This window comes from Hemitrygon akajei, chromosome 7, assembly GCF_048418815.1.
Source record: "Hemitrygon akajei chromosome 7, sHemAka1.3, whole genome shotgun sequence".
Classification (NCBI taxonomy): Eukaryota; Metazoa; Chordata; class Chondrichthyes; order Myliobatiformes; family Dasyatidae; genus Hemitrygon; species Hemitrygon akajei.
In genome coordinates, this window is record NC_133130.1 from 60209316 (window position 1) to 60226384 (window position 17069).

At 39.5% G+C, this 17069-nt stretch overlaps 1 protein-coding gene across 2 annotated transcripts in view; it reads left to right on the top strand.

The window, feature by feature from the left end:
* The window catches only part of sptbn1 (spectrin, beta, non-erythrocytic 1), a 263697-nt gene that overhangs the window by 192225 nt on the left and 54403 nt on the right, over window positions 1-17069 (top strand). For both annotated transcript variants that reach the window (XM_073050973.1, XM_073050974.1), the window contains 10 exons: window positions 147-238; window positions 1182-1262; window positions 1372-1487; window positions 3025-3137; window positions 3676-3863; window positions 6074-6191; window positions 13482-13640; window positions 14551-14853; window positions 15063-15216; window positions 16003-16873. In XM_073050973.1, coding sequence (XP_072907074.1) covers window positions 147-238; window positions 1182-1262; window positions 1372-1487; window positions 3025-3137; window positions 3676-3863; window positions 6074-6191; window positions 13482-13640; window positions 14551-14853; window positions 15063-15216; window positions 16003-16873 — 2195 coding nt within the window. The remainder of the gene's footprint in view (window positions 1-146; window positions 239-1181; window positions 1263-1371; window positions 1488-3024; window positions 3138-3675; window positions 3864-6073; window positions 6192-13481; window positions 13641-14550; window positions 14854-15062; window positions 15217-16002; window positions 16874-17069) is intronic.

Here is a 17069-nt window from a genome sequence, read left to right on the forward strand (position 1 = left end):
GAATGAAATATGAGTATTCATTTTATAAAGCAAGTAATATCTTTAAAGCTTCTTAACTATCATCCAATAGTACAGTTTAGGTTCAGTGATATATGAAATTAAGCTGACTGAAAGATGTTAATAGAGCTTAATTTATTCTTCTCCAGATCCAGGATATCAGTGTTGAATCAGAAGACAATAAGGAAAAGAAATCTGCAAAAGATGCCTTGCTATTGTGGTGCCAGATGAAAACTGCTGGGTAAGCAGCACCACAGGGATTATCATAAAAAGTATTGCAGTTTGCTTGAAATAACAGGTTTTTTAAATTCACAGATTTGAATGTTGAATGCATTACATTATTTTTGGAACATGTCATACTAATGCCTGGTTTTTGTTTCTGGTAGAATTTTAATTGGGTATTGGTGCATTGGTATAATTTTTGTAGTTTGAAAAATGTTAAACTTAGGTAGTAGCTTAATGCATAGGCTCTTCAATTGGCACTATCATTTCAAGACCTATCTAAATCACTGCAGTACCGGCTTTTGTTATTGGGAATTGTGAAATTAAAACTAGTTCTGGATGAACATGAGTTAAAAATCATCAACATCATATTTGAAAAGTAAAATAATCTAGAAGTTTTGGTTTTTTAAGTCTGTGTAATAGTAGAAACGTACTGTTGGAGCTTTACTGCAGTTTCATCTTGGTAGGTATTTCCGATTTGCTTTAGCTTTCTATCATTTTGTATCAAAATGTGAAATACATTAACTCATTAATTTGTGTTGTTTTCTTTTTGCCAAGTGAAAGTTCAAGAATTTATTGTTAACTATAGTGTAGTAACTTTAATATGTTCTATTTAACTAGCAGCTTCAAAATACTTTGTTCAGTAGAGAAAGGAATTCATGTTTGTAGTGCAGTAACCATACTATATATTTATGTTTTCCTTGTACTCCTTAGATTACTTGTTCATCAGAGAAAGGAATTTGAGGAACTCATCCACTCTAGTTATGATGTTACTAGCAGCAAGTTTCCCTTCTGTGTAAACAAATCATAAATCTGTTTATTAAGAATGTTCGGAGTTTTGCTAAATGTAGCAGCCAGTGAAGCTTTCCCATGAAATTAAAACATATTTAGTAGCTTTAGCTTGTACTTGATTCCTGTTTAAAATATACAGTGAATGTATTTTTTTTCTATCCACCCCAAAGCTACCCTAATGTCAACATTCACAACTTCACCACCAGCTGGAGGGATGGTATGGCTTTCAATGCTGTTATCCACAAGCACAGGTATGTTGGCATAACAGCTTAAAATAAATTTTTGATTTACATTTGCTACCATCAGGTTGTTGTATGAATGTGTGCATCCTTTTATATTCACAATATTTTATTTGGTCAGGCCGGATCTGATTGATTTTGACAAACTTAAGAAGTCTAATGCTCACTACAATCTCCAGAATGCTTTCAACCTCGCAGAGCAACACCTTGGGCTTACCAAGCTGCTGGACCCTGAAGGTTAGTTTCTCATTTTTCCATTATGTTCTTGTAATTGGGGGGAAAAGTATGATTTCCACCTTCAAAAATACCGTACATTCTGGAGTATAAGCCCACTCAGAGTATAAGCCGACCCCCGTTTTCAAGGTTAAAAAAGTGAATTTTTCATGTTACCTTTGTATAAGCTGACCCCCTTTGTAGAGGTTTTTGATTTAATCAGAAAAGATCACAAGATCTCACATGCCGGTACTCAGCTTTGCCGGATCCGGACCCTGGAAATTTTGTGAACCAGTACCTGCTAAGACATTGTAGAGCATCATAGGCGAGTTCTTAATAAATAAATCAGGGAGAGAAATTTTGGATTAGGTTTCCAATGGAAAAGAATCCTCTGAAATGTAACCCCAGTGAAACCATTTAGCGCCCGTTGTAATCTCGTTAAAACATAACATGGGATGGCAGGATCAGTATGTGTACTCAGTATTGAGTTTGCGACCACCGTGTACAAAAGATTAAATGCGATATGATGCTGGCTTCAAGCTGAAGGTTGTTGGTTTTGCTAAAGGAATGAATAATTCTGCAGCTGCTAAGAAGTTTAGTGTAAATGAGAAACGAGTGAGAGAGTGGAGAAAGGCAGCGGACACGCTGAGGAAATGCCAAAGACGAAACGTGCAAACTGCAGGAAAATATGCCAGTGGCCAGAACTGGAAGAAAAAGTTTGAGTGGGCGAATCATCAACGATCGTCAGGATACATTGTTACCAAAGAAATGATTCGAGTTTAAGCGTTGAAATGGGACGAAAAACACTGTGAGGTCAGCCAAAATTTCCAAGCTACGCGAAGTTGGTGCACCAGATTTATGAATAGATGTGATCTTGTGTTGAGACAAAAAACAAAGATTGCTCAGAAAATTCCCGCAGGGTGTTGTTTACGTTCAAAAACGCTGCTGGATGAACGAAGCGGGTTGCTTGAAGTGGGTTAAAGAGATGTGGTGTCGACATCCTTGTCAGGTGAGACAAAAGCAGCATTGAAAGCTGAAAATACGGACATTGCACTCATCCCCGGTGGTTTGATGTCCATAGTCCAGCCACTAGATGTGAGTTTAAACAAACCAAAGAATTCATGCGTCGACAGTGGAACCAGTTTGACTCAAAAACAGCCAATAAATACGACCTGTCTTCTGTGTATTCATTTTTCCAAAGTTGGCACCCTCTGTATAAGCCGACCCCCTAATTTTAGGACCAAAATTTAGGGCCAAATTCTTGGCTTATACACCGGAATTTACGGTAGTTGTGGAACATTTTCCCCCAGACACTATTGTTAATTTTCTACTTAAAAACAATCCATTTTTATTTCTTAAATGAGTTCTTTCCTGCCTTACGCTCTGCCATATTGTTCATCAGGTCACCAAAGTTTAAATTGATGTGAGATTAAGAGAGGGGTTAGAATATGTTAAGGGTTATTAAGTTCTTCTGAATCTCTTGATGTATTTACTGTCGGTCACATATATTTGCTGTAAAGCTGTAATTTATCATTGTCCATCATGAACCTTTGTTTACCAGATGTCAGCGTTGACCACCCTGATGAGAAGTCAATCATTACCTATGTGGTGACATACTACCATTACTTCTCCAAGATGAAGGCCCTGGCTGTGGAAGGAAAACGTATTGGGAAGGTAGTTTTAACTATGCATTTAAACTGTTACATGATATTTTGAGAGTAAATCCTGTTAATAGAAATAAACAGGGTGGTATCATTTGCCAGTGAATTAAGATTGAATATCTGTCCTCATAAAACTTTCAGCTTTTTGCATTGAAATCTTAGTTGTTCAATTTTGAATTCTTAGGTCATTAGGCATAATCACTGGGTCAAGTAATTTTTTTTAAAAAAAAATTTCTTCATTTTATGAGAATTTCATATCAGTTCTCAAAATGTAAACCAGAATTATAAATTTGGGTAAATTGTAGTACAGTGTTGCCTCATGACAAGCACTTTAAAATCTTTAAGTATCAATTTTGTTGATGCTGTTACTGATTTCAATTTGCCTGTCTTTTCATGATATAGTCATTTAACTCATTCCAAAGTATCCGTACTAACAAAATAAGTATCAAATTAAACAGGTCATGTACTGAAATTATTCTCGTTGTATTTGTATCATACATTTGTGTCTTGGTTTTGATCCCCTAAAATTGTTCTCATTGCATCTGCCACAGGTTCTTGACTATGCAATTGAGACTGAAAAAATGATTGAAAAATATGAGTCCTTGGCATCTGACCTGCTGGAGTGGATTGAACAGACTATCATCATCTTGAACAATCGTAAATTTGCCAATTCACTGGTTGGAGTTCAGCAGCAGCTACAAGCATTTAATACATATCGCACTGTTGAAAAACCTTCAAAGTAAGACAAATCAAACATATATTGCTACTTTAATTTGCTTCATTAGTTGCTTATGAAAACATAACTAAGAGTTCATACAGTAATTTAGCATGTCATTATGGTCTACTTGACCATAAGTAGAAGTAATAGTTTTTCCAGCCATTATTGAAATGATGGCTGATCTGCCTCCAAACTCGCTTTCTTGTACTGTTTGATTACATTATCCAGAAATTAACTAATCTATTATGAATGTATTTTTAATTCATTGTCATACACAGTTCTTAGTGAAACAAAAATACAAAAAAATTACATCCGCGAGGGAACAGACTTCTCATCTTATTTCTAAATTACCAGCTCTTAATTCTGAGAACTTGTTCTCCCATTTCCGAAAAGGCTTATCAGAGGGAGCAGCCTCTCAGCATTATTCTCTCAAGCCCTTAAGAGATTTTAGATATTCCAGTTTGGTTGAGCAGTCTTTCAAATGCTGCAGGACACTAGTTAAGTCAATTTATTTCTCCTGAAGGGACAGTCATTTCATTCTGGAAATTTGTATAATGCAGTTTTGTATTTTTACATCAGTGGCATGTATCTTGGGTGAGACCAGAAATGTACAAAGCCTTTCAAGTGTGCTATCATCGAAGTCTTGTCTAATTGCTGGCAAAGGCTTTTAGTTCAGACTTTTATATTTCAAGGTATCCTTCTGTTCTGGTTTTTGTGGAAAGAGGTTTGCACTCAGTGGCCACTTAATTAGGTACAGAAGTGGAACCTAGTGTGGTCTTCTGCTGTTGTACCCCATCCACTTCAAGATCTGACGTGTATTCAGAGATGCTCTTCTGCACACCACTGTTGTAACGTGTGGCTATTTGAATTACTGTTGCCTTCTGTCTTTCTCCAATAATCATTCCACAATCAAAGTTGCTTAGGTCGCATTTCTTCCCCATGGTGATATTCGGGTTGAATCTCTGGACCATGTCTGCATTCTTTTATGCATTGAGTTGCTGCCATGTGATTGGCTGATTAGAAATTTGCATTAATGTGCAGTTGTACCTAATAAAGCGGCCACTGAATGTATATCATATTAGTCCATCTGATGCTCATCTGCCATGTGCATCAGAGTGTTAATGTACACTCAATTAACATGCATCTCTGTGGCTTCCTTTCCTGTTTAATTTTCAACTGTCAAAAATCTGAAATAGTTAACACTGAGTCCTTCAATTACATTATTGAAAAAGATTGTAAATACAAACTTCAAAGTGCATTTATTATCAAAGTATGTATACATCATATAACCTTAAAATTCATTTTATAGACAGCTACAAAACAAGAAACCCAAAAAAACCATTAAAAAAAGACCCAGTAACACCTAATATGCAGAGGGAGAAAAAAAAACCAAATATTACAGCTACCATCTGAAAACTAAACATATCTTTTGTCCAATAATCAGTCTGCAATGCACAGCATTATCTCCTGTGATTTATCTGTGAAATTCTTTGCCACAGGCCTCTGTGGAGGCCAGGTCTCTATGAACAGGGAGATTCTTGATAGGTCAGGGCATGAAAGGATACAGGGAGAAGGTTGGTGCTGAGAGGAAATTTGGATCAGCCATGATGAAATGGCAGAGCAGACTCGATGGGCCAAATGGTCTAAATCTGCTCCTCTATCTTATGGTCTTATGATGCATAATATGTTGCTATACGTTGTATTAATCTCTTGGCAACTGTATGTGTCAGAAGCTTTATTATAATTGGTGGGTTATATAAAATTACCATTGTCATAATTAATCTTACTTGTTGCTAATCCTGTTGATTTTACCCTTCCCCTCCACTCTGACCTCTTACCCCTTCTCACCTGCCTATCACCTCCCTGGTGCCCCTCCTCCTTCCCTTTCTACTCTGGTCCACTCTCCTCTCCTACCAGGTTCCTTCCTCCGCAGCTGTTTAACTTTCTGATCTATCTGGCTTTACCTATCACCTTCTGGCTATCCTCCTCCCCCTCCCCCACCTTTTTATTCCAACATCTTCCCCCCTTTTCAGTCCTGTTGAAGGGTGTAGGCTCAAAACGTCAATTGTTCCTTCATTTCCATGGATACTGCCTGTCCTGTTGAGCTCTTACAGCATTTAATGTGTGTGTCCCTTAATTTTGCTAAAAATTGTGCAATTCAAAATATTTTTCAAAAACCATACAGGAAAAGAATGGTTTAATTCTCATTGATATGTTTTCTCCTGCTACAGGTTTACAGAAAAGGGGAACCTGGAAGTTTTGCTTTTTACCATTCAAAGCAAAATGAGAGCAAACAATCAGAAAGTCTACATGCCACGAGAAGGCAAGCTCATCTCAGATATCAACAAGGTAACCAGGGAAGATGCCTGTTTTATTTCTTCCTCAAAGGTATCCCTTTAACTGAAAAGCAGAAGCTATCTGTGGCTTTGGTTTAACTCTGAGATTCTCTCAACCAAATAGGTGCATTCCATGATAAAAGTAATTGCTTATTAGTGTCTAAATGTAGGTCTAAAGCATAATTAAGTTGAACTTGTGCTTAAAATGCAGGATCCATGATGGGGACAGTGAAACATTCAACTGTAGCATTTGCTTTTTTACTTATTTTGATTTACAGTTGTATAAATGTTATTAAAAATCTTACTTTGTAATTAGTGTCCTCAGACCTCTCACCCGCTCTAAATCTGAAAAGTACTGTTAGACCGCAGAACCCATCTCTGTCAGCTATTCCACTGAGTCTCAAGTCACCATCAATGCTGAAGTTACTGTTTGAGATGTTAGGGACCAAGCAATTGTGGCCTTTAGCCTTTCCTTTTGGTTAGATTGTGACAAATTCATCCAGGTGACCTCCCTGCTCAAACTACCATCAATGTTAAAATTATTATTTGAGATGCTCTTGATTTTTTGTCTTAGCCAATGAACAGAGATATCCTGTATGCCATTCCAGCTTTCGTATCTGCATATTCTGCTGCTTTGGACATCAATGCATGTACACTCCGAAGTTCCCTCTCTTCATCCAGTTTTCTTAGTTTTTTTCAATTTATTGTGTTTCCTTGATTTGTTTGCTCTTTCCAAATGCATTATCTCACTCTGCAATTTATTTCAATTTTGCAGCTTTTAGAACAGAACGTAGAATGGTACCCACAGTACAGGTCCTTTTGGCCCATGATGTTGTGCCAGCCTTTTAACCTACTCCAAGATTGATCTAACTCCTCCCTCCCATTTAGTCTTCAATTTCATTTCGTCCATGCGCCTATCTAAGAATTTCTTTAAATGTTCCTAATGTATTTGCCCCGAACACTATCTCTGGCAGTGTGTTCCACAAAGCTACCACTCTGTGTAAAGAACCTACCTCTGACATCCCCACCCAATACTTGCCTCCAATCACCTTAAAATTATGCCTTGTCGAATTAGCCGTTTCCATCCTGAGAAAAAACCCATGGCTTTCCACTCTATCTTTCCCTTTTATGATCTTATGCACTTGTATCAAGTCACCTCTTTCAGTCTAAAGAGAAAAGCCCTAGCCCGCTCAACCTATCCTCATAAGACATGCTTTCTAAAACGGGCAGCATCCTGGTAAATCTTCTGTGCACCCTCTTTAAAGCATCCATAGACTTCCTATAATGAGATGACCAAAATTTGTACTCAATTCTGCATCTGTGGTCTAACCAGAGTTTTGTAGAGCTGCAACATTGCCTCACGGCTCTTAAATTCAATTAACAGAGAAACATAGAAAACCTACAGCACAATACAATACTGTGCTGAACATATACTTACTCTAGAAATTCCCTAGTGTTACCCATAGCCTTCTATTTTTCTAAGCTCCATGTACCTATCTAGGAGTCTCTTAAAAGACCCTATTGTGTCCGCCTCCACCACCATTGCTGGCAGCCCATTCCACGCACTCACCACTCTCTGCATTAAAAAACTTACCCTTGACATCTCCTCTGTACCTACTTCCAAGCACCTTAAAACTGTGCCCTCTTGTGCTAGCCATTTCAGCCCTGGGAGAAAACTTCTGATTACAGTTGGCCCTCCTTATCCATGAACTCCGCATGCGCATATCGCGAAAACCCGGAAGTGCTCTTCCAGCACTTGTTGTTCGAGCATTACAGACTATTTTTTTCTCGTCATTATTCCCTAAACAATGCAGTATAACAACTATTTTACATAGCATTTACATTGTATTAGGTATTATAAGTAATCTGGAGATGATTTAAAGTATACGGGAGGATGTGCATGGGTTATTGTGGATCGGGATCCAAAAAAAAATCGTAAGTTCTTAGTAAGTTGGAACAGGTACATCCAGTATTATTTAGCGTCAGTTAGTCAAACGTTTGTCTTCGTATATAGTATATATTCTACCTTTCTATGCATATAAAACACTTAAGAACTTATGTTTCAGCGCTGGGCTGGGGAATGAAAATTCCCGAGTTTGATCTAGTGACAGACCGCGCCCAAGGGGCGCTCTCCACCATGCTGGGTTAATGTGGAGGATCAAAAACCCAAAACCCCAAAACCCAATAATTAAACCACTGCGTTGCTTAGTAATAATTGTAGCTTTCATAGGAGCAGAGCCTTTCTCATTTTATCCTTTAAAATTGTTCCAATTGGTGACCGACATAGCCTAATGTTTTTCCAATAACAGATGGCGTTTCACCTCTTTCCGATCGCTTCATTATTTCCACTTATTTTCAATCATTATTGTGATTATTTTCGTGAACAGAAACACTGCGGATTCAGATCTCTGCTGCTGGGTCCTAATGGCCACTGCACTGAGACAGGTTAAATAGGGTCTGGGGTTCCGCTGGGTCCTAAGATCCACCACATTGAGCAGGTTGAAAAAGGAACTTGAGCATCCACAAATTTTGGTATCCGCAAGGGGTCACGGAACCAATCCCTCGCAGATAAGTAGGGCTGACTGTATTTACACGATCAGTGCCTCTCATCATCTTATACATCTCTATCAGGTCACCTCTCATCCTCTGTCGCTCCAAGGAGAAAAGGCTGAGTTCACTCAACCTTTTCTCATAAGGCATGCTCCCCAATCCTGGCAACATCCTTGTAAATCTCCTCTGCACCCTTTCTCTAGTTTCCACATCCTTCCAGCAGTGAGGTGACTAGAACTGAGCACAGTACTCCAAGTGGGGTCTGATCAGGGTCCTATATAGCTGCAACATTACCTCTCTGCTCTTAAACTCAGTCCCACGGTTGATTAAGGCCAATGCCCTGTATGCCACCTTAACCACAGAGTCAATCTACGTAGCAGCTTTGAGTGTCTTATGGACTTGGATCCCAAGATTCCTCTGATCCTCCACACTGCCAAGAGTCTAACCATTAATACTATATTCTGCCGTCATATTTGACCTACCAAAGTGAACCACTTCAGACTTATCTGGGGTGAACTCCATCTGCCACTTCTCAGCCCAGTTTTGCATCCTATTGCTGTCCCACTGTAACCTCTGACAGCCGTCTATACTATCTACAACATGCCCAACCTTTGTGTCATCAACAAATTTACTAACCCATCCCTCCACTTCTTCCAAGTCACTTATAAAAATCACCAAGAGCAGGGGTCCCAGAACAAGTCCCTGAATTCCTGACTGTGTTTTCTTAATAACCCTATCAACTTGCTCAGCAACTTTGAAGGAACTATAGATGTGGACTGTAACATCTCTCTGTTCCTGCCCACAATCAAGAATCCTGCCATTAACCCTGTACCTTGCCTTCAAGTTCATTGTTCCCAAGTGTATCACTGCAATTTTCTGGATTTTAATTCCATCTGCCACTTGTCAGCTCAGCTCTGCATCCTATCAATGTCCAGTTGTAGCCTACAACAACCTGCTACACAATCCACAAATCCACCAGCCTTTGTATCATCTGCAAACATTTTAACACACCTTCTTATCCAAGTCATTTATAAAAGTCAAGTTTATTGTCATTTCGACCATAAACTGCTGGTACAGTACACAGTGAAAATGAAACAACGTTCCTCCAGGACCATGGTCCTGCATGAAACAACACAAAACTACACTGGACTATGTGAGACAGCACAAAGCTACACTAGACTACGTAAAACAACATAAAAACTGCACTAGACTACAGACCTGCACAGGACTACATGAAGTGCACAAAACAGCACAGGGCGCAGGCCAGTACAATAATTAATACATGACAATAGGCACAGTGGAGGAGAAATTTCAATATAATAATAAATGATGTAGATGTCAGTCTAGACTCTGGGTATTGAGGAGTCTGATGGCTTGGGGGGAAGAAACTGTTGCACAGTCTGGTCGTGAGAGCCCAAATGCTTTGGTACTTTTTGCCAGATGGCGGGGGGGAGAAGAGTTTGTATGAGGGGTGTGTGGGGTCCTTCACAATACTGTTAGCTTTGCGGGTGCAACGTGTGGTGTAACTGTAATAGTGAGAAGAGACACCCCGATGATCTTCTCAGCTGACCTCACTATCCGCTGCAGGGTCTTGCGATCCAAGATGGTGCAAATTTCGAACCAGGCAGTGATGCATTTGCTCAGGATGCTCTTGATACATCCTGAGCAAGTCAAGTCACAAAGAGCAGGGGATCCAGAAAAGATCCCTGCAGACACCACTGGTCGCAGGCCTCCAGGCAGGGTACACTCCGTCTACTATCACCCTCTGCCTTCTGTGCGCAAGCTAATTCTAAATCCATGCCGCCAAGTTTCCCTGTGTCCCATGCCTCCTGACCTTCTGAATGAAACTATCAAGGAAACCTTGTCAAACTCCTTACTAAAATCCTTATGCTCCATATCCACTGCTCTACATTCAATAATTTGTTTTTCACTTCCTTGAAGAATACATTCAGGCTCATGAGCCTTGCAGTTATAACTCTCAGTTCGGCAAGCGGCTTAATCTAGGGGAAGACAGCCCTCGGCCTAGCCAAACTTGAGAAATCTTGTTTGGGTGGATGCTGTGTGATGTGTTCCCCTGTTACAAATCAGTATCATGAAATAACAAACAATACACAATATGAAATTGAACGATTGAGCTTTATAATTCTTAATTTAACTATATGGTTAGTAAAGAAACAAAAAAAAGAAAAGGGCCCATTCTCATGAAACAGTCTAATGCAATGTTGGAGCCCACAGATAGGGCCATTCGTCCACCATCAACCTCCTCCGTGCATAGCTGACCATCGCTCCATGTCCACTTTGTCCAGCGGTCTAACAACGCTCTCCATTGGCATCTTCTCATCTCTCCCTAGCAAAAGACGGCAAAATCCCTGCTCCCAGACCCACAAGAAAGAACAACATCCCTCTCGTTGGATGGCACACATTCCAAAGCCCCGTTATCTCTCGTCATAACCCAAACATTGCTGTTACAGAGAAACATTACAAGGAGGCCATTACATCAGCAGTGAAACCTTGGAGCGTGTTACACTCTCCTCCCCCCCCCCCCCCCCACCAAATTTAGTCATGTCTTCATGACGTTGAGATAATTCACCAACCCTTCCCGCAAAACACAAAGTCTAATCCAGGTGTAAAAGGCAGTGACATATCCCTCCACAACAGTAGGGGTCACATTCTGTTCCCCTGGTACTATGTAGGCCAGCCTATCCAGTGGTCTCCTAATTCTCTGAGACCTCCGTACCCCCTCACCTAACTCTTCAGGTTCAAACACTACTGGGGATACTTCCAATCTACCTGGTGAGGTCTCCCCCAACCTATCACTCGTGCCCACCTGCAACTCGGACCCCCTGTCGCGTGGCCAAGCCCCGCTTCATCCCTTGCAGTGTCCCGCTGCAACCCAGGCTGTCCACAGATAGCCCGCCCCCCCACTTCACCTGACTCAGCAGGAGAAGGCCTGGAAGACTCTTTGGCTATCAGTGGGGAGTTAGCAAAAGGCAGCGTATAGCACAGATCCAGGTCCAGGGGTCCTGCAGTCTGCAAGTGGGACAAGGGAGCTGCCTGCGTAGACAATGTCTTCCCCCATATGCATTGAATGCACGACTTGCTGTATTCTTTGACCTCTGACTTCATTCGGGGCCAGTAAAACTGGTCTCAGCAATCCATAGGTCTTTTCAGCCCCCAAATGTCCAGAATCATCATGAAGTGATTTCAACGCAGTCCTCCGATACTCCTCCGGCAGAACCAGCTGGCAATGCCGAGGTCAGTCCGGAGGTGATGTGACTTGGTATAGGATCTGGTTCCGCAACTCCAACCGAAGCCATTCTCTCAGTAATGGAGGCACTGCCACATATTTCGTCCTCTCTGCCTGAGCCATGTCTCCCTTTTCAACCGCTGACCAAATTATATCGATGAATTATATCAGGTCATCTCGGACAAGCCGCCAGGATTGTAACTCTCAGTTTGGCTGTCTCTAATCAGCCTACGCTTCTCCAAATGCTCCTAAATCCTGTCAGAATCCTCTCCAATAGTTTCCCCATTTTGTGCCAACCTAACCAGGTTGACCTCTTTAAGGAAGAGGTCTCAGTCCAGTTAAGCCCAGTTTTGATGAGTGCAACCCTACTATCTAATATGATTTTGTACATTTGTGCCAACCTAACTAGGCCACTGATTCTTCTACCTGAAATTTATTGATCATTATCCTCACCAAACATATGTCAAGCCAAGTTATCTATTTGAAGACATCTATTTATGCAAGATTCATGGCTTTTCTGGGGAGTGTGTTCGAAATTTCCATCATCCCTTGCAATGAAAATGTGATTTTTAATTTCACTCTGTTACTGAGCTTTTGTCTCATAATCAGTGGCTGTAGGTTATCAGTAATTTAGGGGTTTTGAGTGTAACATTTTCTGTAAGCATTAAATTTTACCTTTACTTTGGTTAAGCACGATCTGATAATAAAAATGCAGCCCTACAGTGCAACAGGTAATTACACATAGTGCACACATTCTTTTCAATATTTTTATTAATTTTCACATAGAAGAATAAATACAGAGTACATGAGGATATATATTATGAATCAAAAAATAGAGAATAGTACCGAATACATTATATTTAAATCACACTTGCAATCGCAGTACCCTATATTCATAATCAAACACATACATTAATTAAATTGTAATTTGAGTTGTAATGATTTTATTATAGAAAAAAGAATCTAAACCCAGTTGCTCACTTTAAGGTGGTATTTGTGTTAATTTGTCATGTTGTGACTTCACAATTTGGCTAGAATTTTAAAAAATAATTACACAATAAGCCAGGTACAAACCTGATTTTTCAGAAGAATCTGCCCCCTTTCAATAACTTTCACTTTGCAGTTGAGAATTTTCTGATGGAATTTTTAAATTGAATTATATTTCGCCTAAAACCACTCAAGATGTCTGTGTGAGTCCAAAAGCATTTACAGATCTTGTGAAATATTGATACAATGATAGACATTTTTGTGACTTTCCACTCTCAAGGCCTTCTTTGAGCTGTTGTTGGTCATTGCTCAGAGGCAAATTGGGGATGGTCATCGTGTTTCTTGAACACATATTGACCCTGTGTTCTGTCATTTTTTTCACCTTGGATCTCTTTTTTCTGATCTTGATAATTTGCCTAATTTTCCTACTTCAAATGTAATTACTTTGATAGAGCAGAGAGTGAGTTATATAAGCAAATAGTTTGGAAAATTATCGGTTGTCAAAATCATCACTTACAGGCCTGGGAAAGACTGGAAAAAGCTGAACATGAGCGAGAACTTGCCTTACGGACTGAGCTGATCAGACAAGAAAAGCTGGAACAACTTGCACGCCGATTCGATCGTAAAGCTGCTATGAGGGAGACTTGGCTAAGTGAAAATCAGCGCCTTGTTTCCCAGGTAATGTTCCACTCATTTGCATCAATTTTGATTTACCTGAAGCCTAGTAAGAAGAAAAGCTGATAACTCAACATCAGTAGAATGAAAGTATATTTGAAGGTAAAATCTGCTTATTTGTTGGTTATATATACAGCTGTTTATGTACTTAATTTATAGAATCAGGAGATGTTTGTGTATTTAATTGGTCATTAGTTGACCAAACATCAAAAACATCCAGAAAAAAATAGAACAGATTACTGTCCCAATACGTAAAAGGTAAGGTTATAAGCTTATATCTTGATAATATTCCATTAAGGACAAAGCTGATTGTGGTCATGAAAGAGGCAACACCAAGAGCACCTGGCAACCCCAGTAATAATTTTGCCTCTGTGTAGGATAATGTACATTATTCTTTGAATGTACCCTCCAACCTGCATCAGCATTGTGTTGAGAAGTTTGTGTGATGGGGACTTTCTTCACTGCTTATCCCCCAAAAATTCTATACTTCTATAAAAGTACCACATAGCACCACTCTGAATTCATAATCCCAATGTGTCACGAAGAGGACCAGAAGCGTGTTGCGAGCATTCAGGTTTAGCCAACACATGCGATGGTGATGATGGTGTTTTAGTAGTCAATTATATGCCTTCAATGACAGAAGTCCAAGAGGAAGACAGTTAGTAATAATTATGATGATTGATGCAATGAAATTAAGTATGCAAAGTGTCAATTTTCGAGAGGTTTTATAATTGACCTTGAGAGTAGCTGTGTTGTTTAAGTAACTATTTAAAACATGTTAAAAATGGATATTTTTATATGTTTTTGGTCTTATCAGTATTTTCTAGTGTATATTTCTTGTCATATTTGCCCATTCTTGCTGAATATTTAAAAATATTATCAAATAAGATGACTTCAAATTTTTTTGCTGTAGGACAATTTTGGTTTTGATCTCCCAGCTGTGGAAGCTGCCACGAAGAAACATGAAGCTATTGAGACAGACATTGCTGCGTATGAAGAGCGAGTGCAGGCAGTGGTAGCCGTGGCCAAGGAGCTTGAAGCAGAGAACTACCATGATATCAAACGGATCACAGCAAGGAAAGAAAATGTGTACAGACTGTGGGAATATCTACTGGAACTATTGAGAGCCCGTCGTCACCGCTTAGAAATGAATCTCAACTTACAAAAAATTTTCCAGGAAATGCTGTATATTATGGACTGGATGGATGAAATGAAGGTATAAGAATCAGCTCTTCCATTCCTTTTGTAATCAATTTTTTTTTTGCAAAGGATGTAATTAATGTGTTCAAACATTCTTTGCCTAAGATAAGCCACTTGTTCTGGTAATACAAGATAAGAAATACATTTTTCATTGTATTCTAAAATTTTCTATGTGTTCAGTACATTTAACATGAACAATCAATGAAAGTTGTTGAATTATCACAGGTGCTATTGCTATCTCAAGACTATGGGAAACATTTACTTGGTGTGGAAGATCTTCTGCAAAAACATGCATTAGTTGAAGCTGACATTGCTATTCAGGCTGACCGAGTAAAAAGTGTCAATTCTTCTGCTCAAAAATTTGCTTCTGAAGGAGAAGGTAAGTTTGTTTTATCTTTTCATCATTTGGCTTTATAAGTTGTTTTTTTTTTAATATCCCAATGACAGTTCATTGTGTAATTCCATTGCATGTTGTAAGATAATTTTGCAAAATCTGAAGTCCAAGGGTTTGAGAACCAGTGTTTTATTAGCTAAGCTCAGTCCTGTTAGGAGGGATACTTCATTTTTCAGTGGTGTATAAGAGTTTAAAAATCATTTGGCATTTCATTTATACAATTGCAGTTTTGTTAGTTGCTCGAATAAAAAGCTTGCCTTGGGCTGCTACACTGCGTAGACCGGATTCCCAACCTTGGACTAATACTTTCAAGCATGGGCCCCAGGTTGGGAACCCCTGGCATAGACCACGGCGGTCCAGCGCTGATCTCTAATTTGTCTCAAACAATTACAACCAATCCAGGCGATTCATAAATGGTGTGAAATGTCACAATAATATAGGCATGAGCAATATGACTCTATAGGAAATTGGAGTGAAATAGAATTGTCTTTGCTTACCTTCATTTCTTATCTAATTTTCAATTCAAAAGACCAATGATACAAAACAGCAAACAAATTGAAGTGTTTTCTGAAAGCTACTTTGCTGCAATAGTAATGGGAAAAACTTGAATGCAATGTCATTGCAATAGCTATTTAGCAAAACAGGTGGTGGAAATGGTAAATGTCTTGCATCTTCACGAAATCCTTCATTGTGGTTGCTCTGTTAAGCCAAAATGGATTTTGATACCAGTCAAATGGCATATTGAAAGAAGTGTTCCCTTTTACTTCCCAGGTTACAAGCCATGTGACCCACAGGTCATTCGTGATCGTGTAACTCACCTGGAGTTCTGTTATCAAGAGCTTTGTCAGCTAGCTGCTGAACGAAGAGCTCGTTTGGAAGAGTCCCGACGCCTCTGGAAGTTCTTCTGGGAGATGGCAGAGGAAGAAGGCTGGATCCGCGAAAAGGAACAGATACTTTCATCAGCTGACTATGGCAAGGATCTAACCAGTGTGATCCGTCTTCTTAGTAAGCACAAGGCGTTTGAAGATGAAATGAGTGGTCGCCGTGGTCCTCTTCAACAGACAATAAAAGAAGGTGAAGCAATGATAGCCGAGGAACACTTTGGATCAGAGAAGATTAAGGAAAGAATTAAGGACATTCAGGATCAGTGGGCCCACCTTGAGCAGCTGTCTGCAATTCAGAAAAAGCGATTGGAGGAAGCAGCAAACGTTCACCAGTTTAAAGCTGATGGTGACGATATTGATGTGTGGATGTTAGATGTTCTGCGAATCGTCTCCAGTAATGATGTTGGCCATGATGAATACTCCACTCAAGCCCTAGTAAAGAAACACAAAGATGTTGGTGAGGAGGTTGCTAGCTACAGACAGATAATTGATTCACTACATGAACAGGGACGAAGTTTGCCTGATGAGTACTATAAGTCACCAGAAGTGGAAGGTAGATTGGCTGATATTGAGGATCGCTACAAGGAGTTAGCTGAACTTGCAAAACTTCGGAAGCAAGCTCTTCAGGATGCACTATCACAGTATAAGATGTTCAGTGAAGCAGATGCTTGTGAACTGTGGATTGATGAGAAGGAGCAGTGGCTGAACAACATGGAGATCCCAGAAAAACTTGAAGACCTAGAAGTTATCCAACACAGGTAAAGAAGCATATGTTTGTATTTAAAAAATAATTAATTGTAGTATATGAGATATGATTGAAGATTAAAGCAGAACTGGATCAGAGATTAAATATTCTGGGTCAGAAACCTGGCTGCGTAGATTTGAAATTGGTTTGCAGAGAGTAATAGGAGATTGGGTATATTCTGCCTGAACTTTGCTGACTAGTTGTGTGTT